This window comes from Polyodon spathula, chromosome 8, assembly GCF_017654505.1.
Source record: "Polyodon spathula isolate WHYD16114869_AA chromosome 8, ASM1765450v1, whole genome shotgun sequence".
NCBI lineage: Eukaryota > Metazoa > Chordata > Actinopteri > Acipenseriformes > Polyodontidae > Polyodon > Polyodon spathula.
This window is the reverse complement of record NC_054541.1, coordinates 43,316,370-43,343,065: the sequence shown is the minus strand read 5'-3', so window position 1 is coordinate 43,343,065 and position 26,696 is coordinate 43,316,370. Positions and strand designations below refer to the sequence as shown.

Sequence of the window (26,696 nt, the reverse complement as noted above, 5' to 3'; positions counted from 1 at the left end):
TATATATATATATATATATATATCTATAATTCCTTTGTTAAAACAAAAAAAACAACAACATTTCGCGAGTGTAAAGCTATATATCAATTAGTCAGAGTCTCAATTTTGAGCACAGATGGAGGGGAAAACATATTTATAACAAAATAAATGTTCTTGTTATTTTGACAACCACCTGTCATAAATTACCTCATTTACTAACAGCACTCTGTAAGGCCCACAATATCTAGTCTGAAGTGAGAATTGTAATACTTTTAAGCTTTTCTTTGTCTTAAATATTATTTACCATTGTGTCTAAACTAGCCCTTAGAGGTTAACTGCCAGAGTATGGAGAGCGACTTCTGATGTTGCTGGTTAGCAGTGTACCTATGGGCAGTGGTTAAAGTGGAGGTATGCCATACCAGCAAAAAAAAAATAAAATAATAATAATAATAATAATAATAATAATAATAATAATAATAATAATAATACAAAAAAAAAATATATCAAGTCTTTCTATTGATGCAAAACGCGGATCTTGTTTTCCATCAACAGAATTACCTGAATCAACTTAGTTGACAACTTGAGTTGCAAGCATTTCCTGCATGCAGGAAATAAAAATGTACATTATAAATATCATATGGGAGATACTGAAATTGGAGAAGGAATCTATGAAAAAGACCTAGGAGTTTTTGTTGACTCAGAAATGTCTTCATCTAGACAATGTGGGGAAGCTATAAAAAAGGCTAACAAGATGCTTGGAAACATTGTGAAAAGTGTTGAATTTAAATCAAGGGAAGTAATGTTAAAACTGTACAATGCACTAGTAAGACCTCATCTTGAATATTGTGTGCAGTTCTGGTCACCTCGCTATAAAAAAGATATTGCTGCTCTAGAAAGAGTGCAAAGAAGAGCGACCAGAATTATTCTGGGCTTAAAAGGCATGTCATACGCAGACAGGCTAAAAGAATTTAATCTGTTCATCTACGCGGCGACCTAATTCAAGCAAGGACCAGGGGTCACAAATGGAGATTAGACAAAGGGGCATTCAGAACAGAAAATAGGAGGCACTTTTTTACACAGAGAATTGTGAGGGTCTGGAATCAACTCCCCAGTAATGTTGTTGAAGCTGACACCCTGGGATCCTTCAAGAAGCTGCTTGGTGAGATTTTGGGATCAATAAGCTACTAACAACCAAACGAGCAAGATGGGCCGAATGGCTTCCTCTTGTTTGTAAACTTTCTTATGTTCATATGTTCTTATGAGTTATCATAGGTTGATTGACAGGAATTCCCTCCACTCACTTATAAATAATCACTGAGACTGACATTCGCTCTAACCTATCAGAGGCTTTGTTGAGTTGTTATGTTCTTGTTTGAACTGGTCAAGTAAAATTCATCTTGCTTTTAGTAAACACTGAGCTGAGAAATGCCACAAACTACGATGTGAACTAGTGTGGTGTGGTTTAATGAAATTAGATCAAATTGGCTACCTCTGCTTTTATGTCCAGTTAACTGTAATATGCTGCAGTACAAAAGCCGAGTTGTAGAGTATGCAGGTGCACATGGCGAGAACAGGACAAACCTTTAGCCTTTTAACTGTCAAATCATGCTTAGTTATTGTCTCTGGATTTTGCTTGTGGATATGGAATTGGATAAGTTGTTTACCTGGTTTTGTCCATTTTGATAAATATCTGCGTGTTGTATGTTGGTATTTCTTGTTTTGTTTTTACATGAGTGTAGGTGCTTTGTTGATTAGTACAAAGTGGTACTAAATCCCCCCCCCCCCCCCCCCACAGAAATGTGCATTCGGGAGCCCCTACAGTCTGTACAGTGACCCCCCCGCCCCCGCCGTACTGTGCAAAAAAGAACCAACCACTTTAAACGCTGCCCATGGTCATAAGGTTAAAACTGAAAACTTTCTAGCTTCAGCAAAACTGCTTCTAGCACTTAAGGATTGAGTACTAACATGACAGATGATAAAAATTGACACTTGTGTATAAAGCTAGGCCATGACATTTCACTTAGAGTAGACAATGCATTCTGACTGAGCTGAGTCCCTGCACACCTAATCTCAATTAGCAGAAATGTGTGAACAGCATTATGCAGGTTATTTCATGCATTAAATTAAATTCCCATTCTTTCCTGTTCCTTAAAAAAAAAAATAAAAAAAAAAAGAATTCAGGTAGTCTACAGAAATTATTTAATTTAGCTTCCAGGTCTAATAAAACAAAGTGGATTCTGAGTGTGTAAAGCAATTTTTTCATATTCTTTTTAATACTGTAAATGCTGAGTCACTATCAAGGAAACTAAACATTAATTTCCCCTACTAAATGAAGCAGATAATCAACCATTGGAGGCTGGTTTCTCCACAGTAAATATGTTCTGACATGCTAAGGGACAGCACTGAACCCTATTCACACCATCTGTCCACAAATTAAGACACATAATGAGTGTGAAGTTAATACATATACTATTCTGCACTGACAAACCCACATGGACATTCAAAATTAAATATGTTGTAAAGTGCCTTTGAGACAAAACATTTTCTTTCCTTTTTGTGGTTGCTCTGCAGTCGCTTGCCCCCAAACAAATTAAAATAAATGTTTTCAAATGAATAGTCTAAAAGCAAACCACTCCTTACACACATTACACAGAGCTGCCTTTATTTTACAACATATTGGTTCACAATTTAAAAATAAATATATAAATAAACATCAATATACTAACATTAATGTTTTGATTTTCAAACATATTTCGTTGAACAAAATCTAAAAATGTAAATGCAGTATTGATTTGAAAAGTAGGAAACTCTATAGTGGTTTACAGACGTTAAACTTGATATGGTTCTTCTTGCAGCAAAGTAGTCAGTGGGCTTCTGTATGCTGCTTGTTTCTATGTGAAGCATTGTGACGGAAAGATGAGTTCTGGTGATGAATCTTCCTCCCGACCTGTGAGGGCGCTAAAGAACGGGAGGAGAAGTATCTGGAAGGGCTGGCCTGACAGTTCGTTTCCGGGTCAGGGAAGTGGGTCAGCCTGGAGGGAAGCGCGACTCTGTTGTAAGACCGTATTGATTTGAAAGGTAAACGAGAGGCAGCTGCAAGTAATAAGGCAGCTGCAACCGTTTATCTCGATATCATGCGGGATTACATATAGGGGCCAGGGTAACGCTGATCTTCTCCTTCTTTTGGGTTAAACGAGTGGAGAGAGAGAAGGACTGAGAGAGGAGCTCTCAGAGTGGATTGTGTTCGTGTTTTGTATTGTTGTGTCTGTCCGTGTAACTGTCTGTTTTTGTATTCAGCACTAGACAGTTAACGCACATCTCCGGAGCTGTCGAAAGGAGAGCACTATCCGGAGCACCACTGCACTGAGCACCTGCACGTTTTCAATCACCCAGGACTGGTGACCGTACCGTTGTTTTTGTTCAGGACTGTGCCCTTGTTTTCATTATCCCCGTGCTTTACACATTGTTGTGTATTGCCGGGGATTTATTATTTTTGACGGTCGCCAGACCTGGAAAAGAGCAATAAAGCACTTATTCACTGAATCACTGTTGTCTGTTCATCACTCCTGTACCGCATCACCGCGACATCTGTTCCCCTTACCAACCACTTTGCCACAAGCATGCAAAGAAATGTAATGTTAACAAATACCAGCAATAGATACATTTCACAGAAATCATGAAATCTCTGATAAAAGGATTAAAATATGTGAGAAAATACAACCTTAATAATCACTTAAATTAATATTCCACTTAACATGTAAACAAGATATATAAGTGGAACATCTCTGCTATAGCGTATTCAAAACAAATACCTCTATTACAAGTGTAGTATTCAGGAATATTACCAATACATATTCAGAGTACTGAATACTTACTCCTGTTGTAGCACTAATGTTAGAGGTGGGCAAAGAGCATGGAAACATATTGAATTCTGATTAGTTGCCACTATGCTGCACGGCCAGTCTTCTTGACTAATTATACAGGGTCTGGGTATGGGGTTAGTCTATTGTTAGTGTATTGTATGTACCTCATTACCAGCTTTACTATAAACCTTTACCAGCACAACAATTGATATAATTATCTGGTGCTGTGTCTAATTTTCTGATAAAAGATAACACCCTGGGTTAGGTACACATGTTAACACTGCCAAAATAGAAATTGCCAGCTTAACCTATAAAAAAACCCTAGAAGCTTCCATGACTGTAATGCTTGACAGGACTTGTTGCTATTTTACATTCAGCTTTCAAAATGTTGGCAGTTATGCTAGCCAATTGCTATAAAATATTAAAGCTTCCTAACTCCCACTATCTGATTTTTAGATGACAGCATCTAGTTAAGTAAGGTTACAGGGGTTAGGGCATGTCATGGTTTAAAAAGGTGTTAGGGCATGTCATGGTTTAAAAAGGTGTTAGGGCATGTCATGGTTTAAAAAGGTGTTAGGGCATGTCATGGTTTAAAAAGGTGTTAGGGCATGTCATGGTTTAAAAAGGTGTTAGGGCATGTCATGGTTTAAAAAGGTGTTAGGGCATGTCATGGTTTAAAAAGGTGTTAGGGCATGTCATGGTTTAAAAAGGTGTTAGGGCATGTCATGGTTTAAAAAGGTGTTAGGGCATGTCATGGTTTAAAAAGGTGTTAGGGCATGTCATGGTTTAAAAAGGTGTTAGGGCATGTCATGGTTTAAAAAGGTGTTAGGGCATGTCATGGTTTAAAAAGGTGTTAGGGCATGTCATGGTTTAAAAAGGTGTTAGGGCATGTCATGGTTTAAAAAGGTGTTAGGGCATGTCATGGTTTAAAAAGGTGTTAGGGCATGTCATGGTTTAAAAAGGTGTTAGGGCATGTCATGGTTTAAAAAGGTGTTAGGGCATGTCATGGTTTAAAAAGGTGTTAGGGCATGTCATGGTTTAAAAAGGTGTTAGGGCATGTCATGGTTTAAAAAGGTGTTAGGGCATGTCATGGAAGCTACATATTTGCTGCCCATAAACTCTTCTGTGGAAAGTCCCAGAATGCAACATATTTTCAGATATATCCATATCCAGGCTTTCACTGACTAGCACTGCAGAGTTAATAAGAGAGAGAGAGAGAGAGAGAGAGAGAGAGAGAGAGAGAGAGAGAGAGAGGAGAAGAGAGAGAGGAGAGGAGGAGAGAGATACCCCTTAGCCAAACTGTCCACTAAACGTACTGTAGTTTTATGAATTTGGAACGACCTGAAATTGTATTGAGTATGAAATAGTCATGTGAAAACATGATTACTCTTAGTAATCATACATTTATTGGTTCTCATTAGAGTTTCAGTTGAATCAAATTGTATTACTTTTGAAGTATATTGAAATGTACCATTTTACATGAACTAAAAACAATAGTCAAAACAAAATCAATTTATTACCACACTGTTATATAGCACATCATTAAAAATAGCCTAGTTATTTTTTTTTGAAGATAAATGGACTCTGTATTTTGTAATGTATACAGCTTGCTCCAGCAATTGAATACATATTTTGAAGAGATCTATTTTATATATACATTATTTGTCATTATCAGCTGTTGAGTTGGCACATAAACAAGGTAGTTAAAATGACAATGAGATTATAAAGTCGAATCTCATGCAAGAGGTTTGTAAATGTAATATTTTTCAGCCTACACTTAAGTTTACTGATCAAATTAACATCTATAAATGTTATTAAAGATGCTGACAATTAAGAAGGAATAACAGTTTGTTAAATATAAATTTAATGAAACATTACTAGTGGAAAGATTAATGTTGTTTTATAAAGGATGTTGATACATGTTGATAACGTGTTTGATAATATAATATTATCTCATTCATCTGTAACTCAAAAGTAATTTATCTTTAATGGACATTGGATTATGACATTTCTCAATAGATTTAATCTCTTACCAAAATATATAAATCTCCCGATTTAGCGACGGTGATAATAACCTCCAGTAAATGGATTACAAAGGAAAATGTGTGCTATGGCTAATAGGTATACAAATAGTGTCCCTCTGAGCTTTCTGCATGTCAGTTTGCATCTAAAACATACTTTCAGGATGCACCACGGCAGCTTGCAGATTGTTTACAGAGACATGGTCAAAACACAGGTCTCTTTTTTCACATAAAACAGGGATGAGAGTGCCATTCAATGTGCGAGTACTGAGCACAAGCTTATCTGGTGTCAACATGCCCTTGTTATTGTGATTTGGACATTACCTGTATTAAAGCCCCAGTGCTATACATGTTCCAGTCACTGTAGAGAGGCACCAGGGAGTTGAAAATAGCCCATGGGCTGCACATTTGCTTCTTTTGGTTCACATAGCAACAAGAACGCACAACCTCCAGAGGCATACCACCAGGGAATTCTGGGAAGCTCAGCTGTCAGTGCTGGCAGCCATTCAGGAACTGGAGGTGAGTGAGATTGAAGCAAGTCCTTTCTCTGGTTCTTGTGTGGCTCTGTTTGATCTTTAGAATAGAATTCTTTTTTTCACCCATGCCCCTTTTCACGATGGAACAGTTCAGTAGGTTCAATAGCTATAAAGGCCAAACTTGGGGGGAGAGGGGGGTGGGGCGCGGGGGCGCGGGGCGGGGGGGGGGGGGGGGGGGGGGGGGGGGGGGGGGGGGGGGGGGATTCAAGTTTGCCGTTGTAACGTTGCCAAAATTTCAACGCTTTTACTTGAATTTAAAAAAAAGTGCATTGTAACATTTCAGTTGTATCAAACTTTATTTGCCTAGGATATTCAATCATGTTTTATTTGTGGGGGCAGACTAAATACAATTGTAATGTCAACAAGATGATTATGTTCTTTGCCAGAGGTGCCGTCTTTGAATAAATACATAAATACATAAAATAAGAAATGGTATATATGGTACAGGCAAAGCCTGAATTGCTGGTAATTCGTGAATTGCCCGCAGACTTTAGACAAAGCCCGAAATAAAAATTAAAATAACTTATTTCAGGCTTTGCCAGGGCAAACCACAGTCTGCCCATTGCTTCTCAGGCAGAGTCCTAATCACTCCCTCTGTTCTTTTATTCCTGGTCTGAGTGACAGTAAGACCTTCGGAACAAGAAATCAACATGAGAAACCCCATTGACACTTGAGTAATACCATCAGCAACAGCCAGATAGAAATCGAGATATAAAACCAACTTCACACTTAGGAACAATATTACTTGCAACATTGGAATAAAAATGAAAATGAGAAACCCCACTGACACTTGCGGATAAAAAGAACAGTATTATTAATAAAGTAATAACAACCAATAATAATAATAAGGAGTTGCATTGAACTGTCCAATCAGAGAGATGGATATTTCATTTTTGTGAAATTCATGTTGTAAAAAATATTTTAAGCTTCAGAACATTTTTTATTTCTTTTAGTATACATTTAATGTTGTTTTTAGCAATAATGAAATACAATAGTTTTAAAAGGAAACTCCATTTAATTTCTTTAAAAAAATCAAGACCTTGTTTCATTTTACCTTTAAAAACATCTAAATAAGCTGCCTTAGAGGCAGAATAAATCTATTTTATTTCTGTGTTAAATGTATTATAGAAGAAGTAAATTTTATACTGCAAAGTTTAATTTAAAAAAAAAGAGACAAAGATTAATGCTATCTGTTGCGTATAGGTGATAGCTACAGTATATAAGGTATTTTATAAGAAAAACAAAGAGCAAGATGGACAATGGAAATCAAAAAGAGGATACAGTTTCTTAGGCAGAAAAGGGATTAGATTTGTGGCAGTAAAATAGAATCTTGGAATTTGATATTATTGAATAGCTACTGTGTAATATAATAACTAACTCATTGTGTATAAATTAAATTGCACAAACAATAAGAATTTATTCACAAAAAACATTTCTGAAAGGAAAGATTAAACTGAATATCACTGTGAGTCTCTGCATTCATGTTCAATGTTCAATATGAAAACCAAAAAACCCCTAGAGCTTCTCTATAGCTTGGAAATTAGATGTTATTCACACTATTTCCAAACTATCCCAGTTTAAGGACTTAAAAATCTGGTCATCTTAACCATAAATAACAGGATGGGCTAAAACTGGATCTGTCCTATAAAACTATAAGCTGTGTGCCTGTGTATTACTGCAAAAAATTGCCATACTCGTTAAGGATACTTGTTTATACTTGTTCCTCGGCAAATCCATAAAGTGCTGTATGTGTACAATATGGTAGACTATATATTGAAAATACATTTTAAGGACACTATTTTAAGCAATTCAGTACCTAGTAGACCTAACATATTTCAAGCTCCACAGCACAACAGCCAATTTATTTTGTGTTTCTCTATTTTTCTTCTTTTTTTGTGCCAAATTACTGTACTATTTGAATTGCATTTAACACCTATTTCAAATGAAATTATCAAAAAAAAAAAAAAACTCCAATTAAAGTTTGATTATGTAATAAAGTACACAACCCATGATGTCATTTTACTCTTGTGTATAGTTTAATTGAATCAAACTATAATTTGCAATTTGAATCAACAGTGAAATATAAATGTATTATAGGAATCAAAAGTGATAGGGGTAGTAGTTTGTTTGTTCCCCAAAAGTAACAGTTGTCAAAATAGAAAACAGTGGTTGTGGAAAGCATGATTTATATGGCTTATAGGAGTCTAGCATTATTCTGCTGTGATTGTGTTTAAGTGTTAAAGAAGGGAACGTGTGGGTATGAACAAAAACTGATGAAGTTTAACCCTTTGCAGTCCTATGTCCGACCAGGTCCGACATTACAATTTTCCCTTTACAGTCCAATGTCTGACCCTGACATCATCATCAAAAAGACGTAGAGCACAGGTCTCTAGTAATTTTTTCCCCGGATAAAGCAAATAAAACCTTTCAATGGCCAAGTGAGACCTATTGGAGCCAAATGAAGCTGAAAAAAGGAGCGTATCTCATAGCCCCATGCACCACAGAGATAACACAGACATAAACAAAGGAGATAGCTGCTTCTGCATCCAGCTCTCAAAGAATGTCACAGACATTTGCAGAACTTTTTGAGATGTTATAGTAATAAAATAATGACTTGGATTGCATTATTGAGGAGTTTGGTGATGAATGATTAGCAGAGAATTTATCAGCATGCACATCTATAAAGAGGTATGTGAAAAATACATTGAACAAGGGGTGGGGCTTGGCTGAAGAGACAGTACTGAGTGTTCTTTTGCGATTCAATGCCTTTTAAACCTGTTTTACAATGAAAAAAATATATTTTATACAGCGTGTGTAAAATAAACAGCATTTGTGAAAATAAATTGGACCTGATGTGCCTGACAAGTGCTGAATAAATGGACTGCAAAGGGTAAAGGAGGTTTCTTAAGAAGATGTCATCAATCCTAAAATGAAGTCCATGAGCTTGCATGCCTCCTCCTCCTCCCCCCCCCCCCCCCCCCTCCTCCTCCTCCTCCTCCTCCTCCTCCTTCTCAAAGCTCTTCTATTTAAAGTTCCATACCAGTAGTGAATAAAGAAAACATCCCAATAATTAGCATAAAAAAATGGTGTATTTGTTATTTGGAGATTTTTGGTATTGATTGTGATGTGAATGTGCTTGTGTACAAAAAAGAAAATATTATATTTCAAGGCTAATGGCTGCTTATTGAATCTGCAACCTCAAAAATGAACAACCACACACGTTACATGTACATGTAAACCCAAATGATCGAAAAGGTACTACCAAAATAGCGTGCCGAGAAGATGAGACCTATTTTAATTTCTGCAGGGAAACCAGAAATAGAATTGGGAGATGAATGTCACATTCATGGCAGCTCTGTATGGATACAAAAAGTGTTTCAGAAGTCACAGTGTTTTAAATAAGTAACCACATACAGCTGTGATGGGCTAGTCATTGCTGTTCTCATACTGCCTAAAAATCTCTTCCTTGCTTTATACTGTACTTGCATCAGCAGATAATGTCTTTTCTACTGTTTACACTAGATATCTTATCTTCAGCTAGAAACACAGAACCAGCAAGGAAGAAAGTCACAGGATTACATCTTGGGATTTAGATAAGGTGACATTCTGTCAAATTGTTAAGATAGAAAAGAGCAGAGTTTTTATAAGAGCTTGGACATGCTTGTTGATTTACAAATGTGTTTCCACTGGAAACAGAGTTATAGCTATGCCAGGCTATCATTAAAAACTTTAATTTTGATCTAAAAAGAAGTCTTTAAAGATACATTCTATTTGCTGTAGGGATGAAAACACTTACAAAGTAGAGCTGTGCTAAACAAGAATTGTAAACTTGGTTGCTTTTCTGGAAGGAGAATCCGTAACCAATACGTCATCAGCAAGCGCATAAAAGCTCTGTGTATTATTCTTTCTCATCGTTTCTTTTTGTTTTGGCTGCTCAGTCAAGCAATGGGAAGCCAAAACGGGAAGTGACCGCTTAGAGTTTGGAGGAAAGGCTGTCCTCAGCCATGGATTTCCTGAGGTTTCCTCCTAAAAAATAAAAAATATGTGAGTAGGGTTTTTTTCCTTACCTGAGTGCTGAGAGGTTCGTATTTAGTTCTGCGAGGTGTGTGGTCAGGTTGGAGAGGCTGGGCTCTCCGGCACTGTCATGGTCTGTGGGACGGGCCATGTCTTAGCTGCTGATTTTCATTAAACTCAATATTTGGGGGTTAGGTGGCAGAGTGTCCTGTGGAGCGCGTTAATTATTTATTATTAGTAAATGTCAGGCACCCACGGACTAGGCCAATTTTATCTCGCCAATTGTGGGGTGCGTTAATTATTTATTATTTTTCTCCATTCATGGTTTGGCGGCCTCGTCTTTAGGGGGGAGGTGGCCCATAGCGGGCTGTGGCTCTGATATGCATGTAACTTTTCATGTATTTCCAACTGGCCTCGCACATATAGCCATTGGACACCCGCAGACGAGACCGGCACTGAGTGCCTCCACAGTCATCGGGCCCTGAGCGCCCTTTACAGCCATAGATCATCTGCAATCGATATAATTCATTCAATGCCATTCATTCATAGAGGATTCTCCTGAATCTTCTTTTTTTGATTGGCGAATACACTTTTATTATTTATTTATTTTTGCAAAGTCTGTCCTCTAGTCTAGAGAGAACTCCTCCAGCCAATCACACCTATCTGTGTGTGGGTCATACAGCAACTTGTCATTCAGTACTGTGCATGTGTGTGTGTGTGTGCACATCAATTCTCCTCTGCTTTTAATAACTGGTGTTTTGTGTCACATTTTAAGTCATTTTCCTTATGATTTAGATAGCTCACCCTTGCCCACTGTCCACAGCAAAGATGAAACAAAACAGTCAAAACAGTAACAAAACATGCATAATACTTATTAATATTTAGTTTTAAAGTGGTTTAGTTTCAAGAGAACATGTCCACTTTTAAATTCTGATTCTCTATCCCGTAGCTGAAGACTAATACCAACACAAATATAGGGTGAAACGATGTTGACGAATGATGAGGGATGGTGACTCTCATGAATTCTAAGAGTGCTGTTTGATGTTTAATGTATTCAGCTGAAGTTAATGTACTCATGCTTTCAGTTCATTAATATTTTACCTACAAAGAAGCTGTGAGATGAGGAAATGCTTCTAGGAACTTTATTTTGTCAATGTATTATGTTTATACTGTCAGAGGGAGATTTTGGGTGTTCAACTTTTGTTTTAGGGGTGATGATAGATGGTACAGAGCTACCACCGCAAGACCTAGAGAAAACTTTCATAATGACTGTTGAGATGAAACAAGAAGCTCACAAAAGCAAGGTTTCTGGTTATAGTCATGTTAATGGAATAAGTGTATTGCCATCAATGTGCATGATAATCATGTCAATAATTTAAATATGTAAACCTTATGATGGCTGTTTCCAAGAATATTTAATTTTAGGGCTGGTTGTGGTTGTTCAGAATGGCTACTATCTTACATATAATTTAACATGTCATAAAAGAATTACATGTATGGTGAATATGGACAGTGGTAGTATATTGTTTTTCAACAAAAGGGTGAAAAACAAGATTATAAGTGCTTGTTATGTTTTACAGAAATATAAGTCCATACAGTAAAGTGCTTAATTGTTATTTTTAAAATTGTATTATTATTATTATTATTATTATTACAATTTTTATTACAAAATGATCATTCCTTAGGACATATATGACTCACTAATATAAACATGTGACTCTATAAACTCTTTTTTTTTTTAGCCTCCTAGAGAAATAAATTGTTACGTGAATAATGCTCAGATATGAATATAGATACACAATTTAAGAATGATTATGAATGTAGCACATTTAAAAAAGACACCCAATGAGTTGTTGATTTCAGTTTTTCCTTTTTTTACAGGTATTAACCCTAAAATTTAACAGATATCACTGTTGAACATTGAGTAGAGACAGATCTAGGGTATGGGGTAGGTATGGTTACTGGTTACCAAGCTACATTGTCAGTTATTGACTAAAAAAACAAAGTTCTGTGATCAATTAACTACTAGGAATTGGACTAACATTGATGGTTCCAATAGCATACTTTTGTTCATCATCCTACTTTTTGTCTGAAATATGAAATTGTTCATCCAAAAGCTTTTGATGTCTTTGGATTGAATTTCTCAGTACTTTCTATACTAAATGTTTAATCATCTAAGTTTACAGAAATCCATTTTCAGATCATCCCCAGAGAAGTGAAATTGCAGCATGTGGATGTGCAGAACCCTAAAGCACAATATCAGAATTGCCTGCCAAATGCTGAAGTTTGCACAGGAAAAGATTATTTGAAAATAAGATTTGATAAGTTGATTTTCAAAGAGGGTTCTGAAATGCAACTTTCTCTTTAGAGTCTGTGAATAAAATACCCTTTGGCATAGGAAGAATTCATCTAAATATTTTCTGAAAGTTATTCATTGCTACCAGCTTTCATCCTTTTCTAATTTTCTAATCCTCCACATTTCCACTTTTTGGTACAATGGGCAGACAACTAAAAGAGGCTACCACCTTGGAGTGCAGTGGGCGTCCCTAAGGAGGATTTATACAGCAGGCCTTATAACTCATCCCATTATCACACACATGTCAGAGCAATCTTCTTCTCTTTGCATGCCTGCCTAGTTTCTGAATTTGTTATGGTTGCAGTTTGGTGGTGTCAACTGGTTCCAGAGCATGCATGCAATAAAAATGAGTCGGCAAGTGACCATTCTAATATCTGTCTGAACTAAGAAACTATTAAAAATCTTGACTTTTCTTTCAAATCCAGTACTATTGCAGTATCAGGGACTGGCATTAAATACTACTGCCAGTTGTCATTGCAAAGATTAAAGCTAGATAGTGAAAAATGGATTTTGAATATTAGTTAAGGCTTCTTATGGGAAAGGGTAACAGATCCAACTCATGCCCTTTATGAAATATATAATCATGGCCCATTTAATGTAAAAATGTGTCCTTGGCTGGCAGGTTACTCCACTACAAGGCATCAATTCAAGTCAATTTCCAGACTACTCACCCCCACATAATGTAAATAACAGACATCATATAACACCTGTAATCAGGATAAAGAAATATATATATATATATTATATATATATATATATATATATATATATATATATATATATAATATTATATATTATTCAGAATCTCGATCCTGCAGGGATGACCGTCCAAATTGAAATTCTACTTTTATCAGTGCAGATGTTCTGTATCTCTAGTTTTTCAAAATGATATAGACAAATCAATAAATACTTCACAGTTGTTCATCTGTTGGAGGGTATTCACATGAATGCAGGGTCACATAAGCAGGAACTCAGCAGACTGAATTCTCGCTATGTTAAGTTGTTGATCTAGACAGTGAGTGTTTTGGCCATTGTGCTCCTGTGGATTAGTGAAGAATGGTCTGTGCTTAGTTAATGTAACTGTGATTCAGACTCCCAAGAAGTCTAAGTAGAGACTTCACAGGCTGGGTCCTCACCTCCTGGATTCAGTAGCTTGGGTATCATCTGTTTGGTTGGCTGAGTTTAAAGAACACCTATCGATCTTCAGTCCTCTTGATTGGTAACTGGATTGCAGTGTCGACATCAATAAATAAATGCTTAAACTTATCACTGCCACTGTAAATATAAAGCAATCTATCTGGCCATTTAAACTTATACAAATAATCATATTAAATAATTGATATCATCTAAAAACAAAGACATCATATCAGAAACAATGACTTACTCTTTAATTACCGCAACCATTCAAATTTCTATCTGAAACCCTTTTTCATACAGATTCAATTTGCTGCGATACCTATTGTCTTGGGCAATGAAAAGTTTAAACAAAATACAACATTTAGTGTCTGGATGAGTTTTGTCTTATTATAAATGTATGCATGTCAAAGACCTGTTATATTTTCATATTGAAAGTTTAAACATGCAGTGATGCTATTTCTGCTGCTTCAGACCCCTATCTTCAATAGACTGTTCTACACAGAGCTTAACGTCTTGCTATCAGGCTGGCAACCCAGAAAGCTTTGACCTTGTTATAAAGTAAGTGACTTTTCAATTAGAGGCTGCTCCCTGCACCGCATAGCCACAGTATCAATTAAAGCTCTCCTCCGTGGCAGCAAAGAAAAGCAAGGAGAAATTCTTCAAATGGCATTAGCCATATTTTTCTAGTACACTATGTAGGTTAACTCAGCTTTGTGCTCTAATTGTGTCAACTGTTATGACATTTTCTTCTTTCTTCTTAGAGAGTAATTTGCCTCATGCCTGCCACCACTGGTTCACACCTGAGGAATCATTTATCAGTTATTTCTTTTTGAGAAAGTCAAGGCTGTTTAAGAAGCTTTAGGAAGGCTCATTATAGAGAGTGTCCCTGGCAGGTTACTCCACTACAAGGCATCAATTCCAGTCAATTTCCTGACTATTCACCCCTACACAATGTTAAAAAAAAAAAAAGACATCATATCCCTGTAATCTTTATTTAGGGCTGATTAGAGCTGTTATTTGTACTGGCTCTTTGTTCAGGGTCTTGCTGCTGACAATAAATAAATTACACTTGCTGGTTGGTAAATTGCACAGCTCTGCTGAGGCCTTCTTAACAGCAAAGTGATGAATCTGCAGCCCAGAGAGGTTTATTCATAAATAACCCCTCTGATTGGTTGAAGACAGGTACAGTCTTTACACATTTAAAGATAGATTTACTACTTGCAGCTATGTGGAACAAGTTCAGGCTGCTGCCAGCATAGTGCTGGGTTGTATATGAGCAAGTATTAAAAAAATAAATAAAAATAAAAAATCCCTGTTTAAAACAACAACAAAAATATAATTATTCTTACCAAATCCAGTCTTTTAAATTAAAGGAATTATTGTATTATTGGCACCATCCTTACAAAGGTTCCCATGACATTTTTTTCTTAAATGGTAAATGATCTTTAATAAAATCAACAGAGATAAATTCACGTGTCTGAAGGTATCACTCTTAATCCTGACTATGCACCATAAATCAACTGCAGCTAGTTCAGAATGCTGCTGCCAGGATCCTTACCAGATGTAAAAAACGTGATCACATCACTCCCTGCTTGCCCAGCTGCATTGGCTACCTGTAAAGTTCAAGATTATTTTCAAAACACTCCTGCTCACCTACAATGCCCTTCACCACACATGTCCCAAGTACCTCCTCAACCTGCTGACCCGCTGTGTCTCTGGCCGCAAGCTGAGGTCCTCCAACTATTTGTTATCCCCAAGCAAAAGTGCACCACACTTGGAGAATGCTTGTTTAGCTTGTTTAACTCTCTCCCAGCTTTGGTGCGTGATGCTCCCACCATCGCTCACTTTAAATTAACTCTCAAGACCCACTTGTCCTCTCTTGCTTTCCAGGCTTTTTAAGCCTGATATCTGCTATTAGCTGCGGTGTTGCTGCTACTATTTCATGTATTATGCTACTATCATGTATTATGCACTTTCTGCTGTATTTAATGTATTGTGCTACTGCATCTTGTAAAGCACTTTGTGATGGTGGTCCACTATGAAAAGCGCTATATAAAATAAAGATTGATTGATTGATGTAGGTGCAAAAGGGGAAATTAGGGGGCAGACAGGAGATGATTAACAGAAATAGAATTGCACGTGTTCATTGCACCTGTATATTGTTAGCCACAAAGGTTATTGATCAGTATATTTTGTTTATTATTTCTATTACTCTCTTGCTAATAAAGTTGGGAAGTTGCTGTAGGCACCTCAGGTCCAGTGCTTGCTACAGCTCACCTCTGATGAACATTCAGTTGTACAGATGATGCAAAAAGAATCACCAGCTCATATATTGCTTGTGGTACACATCAGATTACACAGCTATCTGATTAGTGTATAACTAGGTTAGAATAAGATGTCCTTGAATTTTTAATTTTTTTTTTTCATATTGTGTAACAGTACTGTTGGATAACATGGAAAGAAGTTGGAATGCAATATAAGATACACGTGTTTTCAGGTTTGTACACTCTGTTAGTTTTAAAAGGAGATTATCAGAGGCGGTATAGTAACTGGTAAATGCGAGATTGCATTTCATTGCACTGAAGACGCCCATCTGACTGCTGAAATAACACAATTGCACATTGCTGGAGGAACCGATGCACTCAAGAGATAACGTAGGTTAAGCACAAAAGAACAAAGGGTCACACCAAGATAACACCATCTTAGGCAGTGTGAGCCAAAACCAGTTTTCTTTACGACACGTACACAAGACCCTCCACAGGGTGCCCGGGGTGATTGAACCCACAAAGAGTAGAAAGGAGGGGGACCAAAGTCATGGCTACTTAATCAAGGTGCGCTCAGCTCAGCTCACTTTCTCTCTCAGCCAGACTAGTATTGGAGACTTGTTGAGGAGTCCTGGAGGACCAAACCTGCAGTATTGCATTATATTCTTTTGTTCTGTTTTAAATTTAAGTTTTGCTTTGTGCAGTACGCATATAAAAGTGTGTTCTGTACTGTTTTGCTTTGAGTGTTCTTTCTGCTTGCTCTGTAATGGGAAAAAGATTCCCTGCATAAATTGAATAAACAAAACTAATATCTGAACAAAAGTACGCTGTGCATTTCTTTGCATTTAGTTCACATCAAGAAACAACTACTCACTACTACTTCAGAAACTTCTTCAAGTACGATACTTAATACATCACAATTGCATGTTTTGGTCTTGTAAACTGCACTCTCTAACATGATGCATAAAAATCATCTTAAATTTTGAGTTTTTACAATTTTTATTGTTTTCAACAGACCATGCAATAAAGGGTTATAAGAACCGGTGAGCTTTTTTTTTTCAATGGGCTCATTCAGTTGATATTTCCTGTAATAACCAGATGTGACCCCCAGCTGTCAAAATGAATTCCAACTGTACCTCACATAGTTGATGTTTCCTCTCGCTCACATAAAAAGGAAAAAATGGCTCACGAGATATTATAAAAAATAATGCATGGGGTAGTGTGTAATAAATGGGAATTTATGCTCATCCTCTCAGTGGGATGCTTAGATAAACCCCTCAGGCTTCACCCTCTGGGTTTATGTAGCATCCCACCCCATTGCTGGGCATTACATTCTCATATGCCACAGTACTCCATGCCTTATTCTCTATAACTACAAGTACATTATTGTAATGTATTTTTAAAGAAATATGCATCTGTAACTGTGTCTTGTTTAAAAACAAGTAATATCTGCAAAGCTAAAAAATGTTACAGTGACATCATTTCATTGTGTGATGTAGGCAAGGTATTGGATTGTCAGCATGAGAAGTGCTGTACATTTCCCAGTTAGCTTTCTTATCTAAGAGAACTAGAAATAAGTGCAACTAAAGGGAATTCTCTCTTCTTTGATTTATTACTGCCAAGGCTATTTTTTTTTGGAGATATTCCATAATTTGCTCTGAAATTTCAATAAAAGCAATTGCTATTTTGATGGGCTTAATGGACTGTGGCATACTGTACATCTTTGCAGAGTGAAATTTGTGCTTTTTCAGTGTGCCTCAACATTGTCCAAATCAGTAGTACAAAAAAAAAAAAAAACTATGTTTACTGAATATTGTTAATAGCCACCCAGGTAGGTAAAACTGTAAATAATTGACAGTCCCGAAACAAAATCCTGGCTATGTCACTGTTCGTAGATGATGAGAAGAAACTGAATATGTGATATTGAAAACAAGAGGTCTGAAACCACAAAAAAGGAACATGCCACATGCTGATGTACATTAATTTACTATGAGGAGAAGGTACAGGGCCTGTCAATGATAGGTATCAGTAAATTAATCACTGCCAATAGTCAGTGCTCCAGTGGGGTTTGTTTAAGACTTGATAATCCTGTTGTTGTAACAAAGACAGTCAGTGTATCTCTATTGATACTCTGTCATTCAATGACAAGCTGTAGGGGTGAAGGTCTTGTTGATCTTCCAATCTTGTCCACCTGCAGCATCCAAGAATATAGATGTGTCTCAATATCATTCTACAATGCATATACCGTAAGAAAAATAAGTAGATTTGTTTCTGTATGTTTAAGGAGACCAGTCTCATTTTACTTATGACTATACGTTAACTATGACCTAAGGAAAATTGAAACTTCTGGAACAAAAATCTGTGGACTATTTTGTTCTGTGAATTGATACAAACACAACACGAAGTTGTCAGGTCTATTTACCTGTTTGATTTTAGTTGTTTCGTGTAGTTGTTCTGTTCAAATCGGTTTTGAGAATTTCAGCAAGCCAGCACTACTGAAGGGTAAATTTGCCTGCTATGTTGAAACAACACTTGCAATAAGTTCCAATGCTCTTTGATTACCAATTCTATATCAACTTACACTTTGCACTACCTCCAGGAAGTACATTTACAAATATTGTAATATTTCATAATGTAATATCCTAAATAATAAATATTAAAAAGACATTTGTATCCTTTGAGATTTATATACAGGGGAGTTCACAATCAGTAAAGGGGGAGGCCTGTTTAACCCAGTGAGTCAGTGCATTTGCCAACGTGTTTCTGTCAATTTAAGGTGAAAGAATATGCATATAAATATATTCAACAGTACATTTTCACTATTTTAATAATCCTACAATAACTTGCCATCATTTTTTCTTACTGTTTTGCATTTCACCACACTACAACTCACAACTCATTTGAATTTTAATAAAATTAATGTAATGTATTACCTGCAAAATCGCTGGTCACTCATTACAGGCGGTACATTGTGCATGAATCCCAAGATAACATTACGAGATTGGAAATCTAATTTAGAACAGAAGACTCATTACTAGTGCATTGCTTCCTGCAAGGCTGTGTGAGTGTTCTTATACACGAGCAGCCTCTTTTTAATCAGGTAGAAAGGTGCGTCAATCAAGAAACATTCATTTTGAAGTATTTTTTTTTATTCATATTTTATTTATGTTCATATTTAAAAGACATGATGCATGTGCCTCAGTCACAAATGGAATCACAACGATGGTGCTGTATTTTCAAGAATACAGTATCACTTAATGAGAACTCTGTGACCTACTTTGATTTCTCCCCAGTTATGTAAAGTATAGCTACTACGCCAGCTAGTTTCAGTTGTATTAACCAAAGTCAAATCTTTTGATAGCTTGGGCTTTTGCATATTAAAGTGCAATATATCAATAGTCAATGAATCTCAATTTATCTGCTGTAGAGCTAAGCTCTTCTTCTGAAAATGGTAATGTAAAATATCAACCTGAATTAAATTTAATAGAATGATACATATTGGGAGGACTTCAGTTGAGCATAGTTGACGTTTTACTAATATTGTCTTTATAGAAAAAACAAGAACTTTGAAACCAAGAGTTTGAATAGTAATTTTTCCAGGACATATTAAAAGCACCTTGTTTTTTAAACAACATATGTACAATGGTAAATTGTGTCTGAAAGGGGTGTCAAATAAAAAAAGGTGTTTTGCAGGACAAAGAAATGCAACTAACAAAAAATATGGCAATTAAAGCAGAATGATGGGGATGTTGTTGCTCAAGCAATTAAAGGCACGTCGGAAAACTGACACTAAAATGTGCTTTAGGACTAGGCAGGGTAACGTCATTTAAATGCAAAATACTTTAGTAAAACGATTCATCTTGTAACTTGACTTTCAACAGTGTTTGATTCATAATCATCCAGTAATGACTTTCCCATCAAATGACAAATCAGAATTGGTTGTCTGGTAACAGGGATGCATCACTTTCCTCAGATAATGTTATATATGCCTGGAAGGGTTTTCTCTGTAATGTGAAATTACCTGACAGGTTAGAAAAATGATAGCCACTCGGAAAATGTACTAAAAAGTCTCCCCACCAATATGAATAGCAAATTATTCCATTAAAAAGGTGGTGCCTAACTTCAAGGCCCATTCAGCTCAATTTGATGATGGCTTAGGAAGACACTGGTCCTGTTTCATTTTTTAATTATAGGGCATGCTCTATTATCGCCAAAAACAGATTAGTGACAAATTCCACAGTTGTATAGCCCTTCCTTTTAATAGGATGCAACAAGCCATAGTTAAAGACACACTCTCCCATTTTTGTGCATACTTAATCATTCTACAGACTAGTTCTTGAATAAAAAAGCCAATGAAAATTATATTGAACAATACTGCTGCACAAATTCAAAGTACATCATGTGTCAACTGTAGAATTTTGAATTATTTATATATTAGGTTATCAATATATATATATATATCTATATATATATATATATATATATATATATAGATATATTATATATAAAATTAACTATTTATATATATATATATGGAATCTTTGTTCTGTGTCTCCATTTCTTTCTCTGGGCTTCATTGACAGTTGTGGTAACTGCCAACACCATAAACGGGTGAAACACATATTTGGAAAGTAAGTTACACACTTGGGTATGACCATGCAGTCAATTACCAGTCCAGTGTAAGGTCTATAAACGCTAAATTAAAAAAAAAAAAAAAAAAAAAAAAAAAAAAAAAAAAGCAATACTTAAACGTCATCTTCAATCAGTTTAAAAATATGAAAGCAAACTCTTCATGACTTGCATGGTCAGTATAGCTCTTCAGCTTCATTCATGAAATAAACACTCACGCTTTACCTGATTTAGTGAAATTAAAGAAGCCTAACCTCCTTGTGAACTGCACGCAATTATTATTATTATTTCTGGGCAGATGTCCTTACCATGTAATGTGCATATGAACATTACCTTAAAGATAACATTGAAAATCGAAAGCTTACCTCAAAAAGCTGGATGAGTGGATTCATTCTTTTGACTTCTGCATCAGAAATCTTGAGCACGCAATGTGCTTGTACTGGTTTATAATACTTAGATGTTATTGTTTTTATTGTTTCAGAAATATGAAAGCCGTGCTCATGTTTATTTTCTTTGGGTAGTTTTGGGCCACAGAGTTTATTTCATAACGGTATATTGTATAATAATAATAATATATAATAATAATAATAATAATAATAATAATAATAATAATAATAATAATAATAATATCTGATGTCTGAAAAATGTCTGAAAAAAACAAATGCAACACTTACAGATAACTGGATAGCCTAGTAGTACTGAGCACTAGTGCACAGGGTAAGAAAGAAAATCTCTGGTCATCATTTTTATAGGTGTATGAAATATCTTACAGAGGCAACTATTTAAAAATGTATCTATGATATCAAAGTAAATAGTAAAACATTGTTTAATGAAGGCTGGTAAAAAAATAAAATAAAGTATTGCGGTTTCTAAATGGTTCTGCTGTTGTCAGGGGAAAATTAATCAATGGTCAGTTACTTGATGGTTGTCTTCGTGAACAGCTGTCTTTGTAAAAGTCTGCGTGTGTTTGTGAACTTGTGTACCGGTGTCTTACAAAAGAGAAAAAATTTAATTTGTTCCTGCCAGAAACCAACAAACAAAATCATTAGTCTCCGTATTCCGTGTTGAACGAAGTGATCATTGCATTGCGCGTGGACGAACTCGTTCATTTTACTTACACGGAATACATTGCTTATTTTTTTCATGCAATGCAATAACTTGCGCTGAGGTGAAATGTATTTTCGACACCGTTTAACCATTGTAAAATAGGCCTGTATGTATGATCGTTTTGTTTATGCCGTAGACATATGCATGCATGTTTATGGTTTATGGTTCGTTTTTGGTTCGTGTTTTCTCCTAGTTACATCACAGACGACAAGATTTGAAATCAGGGCTTTTTGGCAGAAGCACTCAAAACAAGATTACAATTGTAAATTTCTTACAGTTACAGCGCAAAAGTATATATATATATATATATATATATATATATATATATATATATATATATATATATATACACACACACAGTGGCTTGCAAAAGTATTCAGACCCCTGACCAATTCTCTCATATTACTGAATTACAAATGGTATATTGAAATTTTGTTCTGTTTGATATTTTATTTTAAAACACTGAAACAATTATTGTAAGGTGACATTGGTTTTATGTTGGGAAATATTTTTAAGAAAAATAAAAAACTGAAATATCTTGCTTGCATAAGTATTCAACCCCTGTGCTGTGGAAGCTCCCAGTTTGCACCGATGAAAGAAATTGCCCTAACGAGGACACAATTACCTTACCATTGGCCTCCACCTGTGAACCATTAAAGTTGCTGTCACAATTTCTGGATAAAAACCCCACTGTTGAAGGATCATTGGTAAGGCTGTGAATCTGAAGGAAAATGAAGACCAAAGAACATTCTACAGAAGTTAGAGATAAAGTAATACAAATGCATAAATTAGGGAAAGGGTACAAAATAATATCCAAGTGTTTGTATATCCCAGTGAGCACAGTTGGATCAATAATCAGGAAATGGAAGCTGCATCACACCACCCAGGCACTGCCAAGAAAAGGCCGTCCCTCAAAACTCAGCGCTCAAACAAGAAGGAGACTTGTGAGAGAAGCCACAGAGAGGCCAACAATCACTTTGAAGGAGCTACAGAGTTCAGTGGCTGGGAGTGGAGTAATGGTGCACCAATCACCCATATCAACAGCTCTGCATAACAATGGCGTGTATGGGAGGGTGGCAAGAAAGAAGCTGTTACTCATAAAGTACCATCTGAAAGCACGTCATGCGAGTGACCCAGCTGGGATGTGGGAAAAGATTTTGTGGTCAGATGAGACCAAGATAGAGCTTTTTGGCCAAAACTCAAAGCGCTATGTGTGGCACAAACCCAACACTGCCCATGCCTCAAGACACACCATCCCTACAGTGAAGTACGGTGGTGGCAGCATCATGCTGTGGGGATGCTTCTCATCAGCAGGGACTGGGCGTCTTGTTACAATTGAAGGAAAAATGGATGGAGCAAAATACAGGAAAATACTGCAAGAGAATCTGCTTCAGTCCTCAAAAAAACTGTAGCTTGGGAGGAAATTTACCTTTCAGCAGGACAATAATCCTAAGCACAAGGCCAAAGCAACATTGGAGTGGCTCAAGAACAAAAAGGTGAATGTCCTACAGTGGCCCAGTCAAAGTCCTGATCTCAATCCCATTGAGAATCTGTGGCACTATTTGAAAATTGCGGTCCACAAGCGTCGTCCAACCAACCTGAACAACCTGGAGCAAATCTGCCAAGAAGAATGGGTCGAAATCACTCCGACACTGTGTGCAAAGCTAGTACATACTTACCCCAAAAGACTTAAAGCTGTTATTGCAGCGAAAAGTAGCTCTACCAAATATTAATATGTGGGGTTGAATACTTATGCAAGCAAGATATTTCAGTTTTCCCAACATAAAACCAATGTCACCTTACAATAATTGATTTGAGTTTAAGTGTTTTAAAATAAAATATCGAACAGAACGAAATTTCAATGTACCATTTGTAATTCAGTAATATGAGAGAATTGGTCAGGGGTCTGAATACTTTTGCAAGCCATTGTGTGTGTGTGTGTGTGTGTGTGTGTGTGTGTGTGTGTGTGTGTGTGTGTGTGTGTGTATATATATATATATATATATATATATATATATATATATATATATATATATATATATATATATATAGAACACTATTATAATGTAGTTTAATAACATATAATTAGATTGTAATGTGAAATAGGTGACATAAGGACTTTACACTTTTAAATTGCATTTCCTGCCTCAAGATGGTTTCCCATGTACCTGCATCGACTGCTCAGAACTACACTTCCCATCATCCTCTTTCTCACATATGTAACTGAGATGAATTTACCAGAAGGATGGTGGGAAATGTTGTTCTTAAAGGTCCATGCAGGTAGATGGGATACCATTTTGAGGTAGGGAATGCAATTTAAAAGTTTAACAAAGTGGTCATAATGTAAAAAAAATAATAATAAAAATACACCCACCTTACATGAACAGTTCTAACAACACACGGGAACATGTAACACAATAAAATAAAGTAGGTCCTTATGTATCCTTTAAGTTATTAACCTTATGTAAACGCAATGAAACATCATACAATGCTTGTTAATAGCCTTAGATCAGGGAGTCAAAGCACATTTAAAAGCAATTATGTTGCCTTTTTTTTGTATGACCCTGCCCACTGGTGCCTGAATGTTTCACAGCAATCTCTGCCTGTCTGATCAGTGACACCTGTGTAGCCTGCTAGGTGGAGAAAACAACACACCACACTGTGCATGCCAATGTGAGAGTGGGTTAGAGACTTTGAAAAGGTAACTGCTCAATGAAGCAGAACTTCATCTTATTTTATCCCACCCTCCTTCAGTCATTCACTCTGAGCAGGGCTTTATCACATAGCCTTGTACTATTGTCAGCAGTGGAAAGAGAATATTGAACTTTTTTATTATTTCAAAGTGACTTACTTGATTGCAAGTGACAGCTGATATTGCATAACATGTACAGGTACTGGATCTTTAGCTATGATTACAGTTCCTTGGAAGGTCAATTTATCAATGCCCTATGTTGGAGCTTTGGTCATTTATCCCCATGTCCTCTTCCCTCACAACCTCATCTTACAGTTGGTTGAATTCGCGAGACCAAAACAACAATGTAATAAATGGCAATATTAAAATAAATGGGATTGAATCAAAGTGTAAAAGCTATTAAGGCATGGCTGGAAGAAATGCTTTCCATGAGCGCAATATTATACAACAAGCTGTATAATCCGGGTTATTGAGAATGATTCTTTGGAAGCACAAATGCAAAAATGCAATACTTACAATTTGACAGAGATGTGACTTGTTATTCCTTGCATCACTTATTTATTTCATTTTCTTTTAAGTGCGTGAGGACCAATCTTCAACATTAAAATGAAGGATCTGACTTTACAAATACAGGTATACTCAAAATGCATCAGCTATAATCAAATCAGCCTCAGTTTCGGAAGTTAACTGCAAAGCATCTAAGAAATTACACAAGCCCAGCTGGACTGTGCACACTTTCCCTCCTTCTCATTTAACTGTGATTTTTTAAAATATCATTTAAGGTACCAATGTAAGAAAAAAAAAATTAGTAAAACCTGTAGTGTTAAAATTAAACCGGTCATGAAACAATGATTATTTTGATTACAACAGTTATGCTCACTGTATCAAAACGTAATCTTATTGTATCCATATCTGTGGCAGCCACTCATTCTTGTTCATGTTTTATAACTCTAAGCTTTTTACTGTGTGAAACAGAATAGTTGCAATTTAACTTTGCACTTAATTGCACCTATCCATTGGGCATGTCGAGTGCGTTTCTGGGGAACAAACCAGTTCGTTTATTACCCTAAATCTGTTCAAATGGGACCCCCAAAAAAGGGTCAGTGAACAGTGTTATGTTATTATCAGAATAACAACGTCTTATATTACAAATTAAGATGGGATTTAAGCGCAAAAGTTATTTATGGACAGCTAGGTAAAGGTTCCTGTGATACACAAGATGCTTATTGAAGTGACTGTAAATTAGTTCAAATATCATATCTCTTCATATTATCATTAATACATATTCAGAGACAGAGGGAACACTATAGCCCTATTCACGCTTGCATTTTTATACCGGTATCATTGCAGAACAGTATGTCTGTTCACACTGGAGTTGTTACCGGTGTCGTACCAGTATAACTGTATCGATATGAAACCCAGTCAATAGCAAAGTTGTGATATGACTCAGAACAGTGATGTGTGGACAGGTGGATAAGTCTGACAATGGAATGGATAAGTCTGACAATGGAATGGATAAGTCTGACAATGGAATGGATAAGTCTGGCAATGGAATGGATAAGTCTGACAATGGAATGGATAAGTCTGGCAATGGAATGGATAAGTCTGACAACGGAATGGATAAGTCTGAGGCGTGGATTTTTTTTTATATTGACAGATAAGTTACAGTAGTAAATTATCAAAGTGAAATTTCAATCAGTGGTTAATAATAATAATAATAATTAAAAAATATATATAAAACTGATGGCTAATACCAATAAATCCAAGTTTTATAATTGAACCCGTCTACTCTAGCTCTGTGTGAAATGTACATCTCTGGTACTGCATTCAGAAAAGGTCATTTTTCGTATAAATAATGGTATGTCATTGTTACCCACGGGTTATGCTTATTGTCAAGACACCATGGGCAAGAGCAAAACAGAAGTTTTAATTTTATTTTTAAACATTGAAAAAGAAGCTCAAAAGCAGTTCAATCAGATACCGCTCTACTGTTAGACTGTTAATAGAAAATCTTCTCACAAGCTCTCTGTCCTACAACCCTTTGCATGCAGCATGACAGAGGTCTCTATAGAGAATCGGTGGAGTTGAGTATCTTCTG

At 36.1% G+C, this 26,696-nt stretch overlaps 1 protein-coding gene across 1 annotated transcript in view; it reads left to right on the top strand.

Annotated features, from left to right (window-relative positions):
• LOC121319143 (chemokine-like protein TAFA-2) overlaps positions 1 to 26,259 on the top strand; it is a 111,900-nt gene extending 85,641 nt beyond the window's left edge. The window contains exon 4 of the mRNA XM_041256325.1: positions 26,068 to 26,259. Coding sequence (XP_041112259.1) covers positions 26,068 to 26,259 — 192 coding nt within the window. The remainder of the gene's footprint in view (positions 1 to 26,067) is intronic.
• The last annotated feature ends 437 nt before the right edge of the window (positions 26,260 to 26,696 follow it).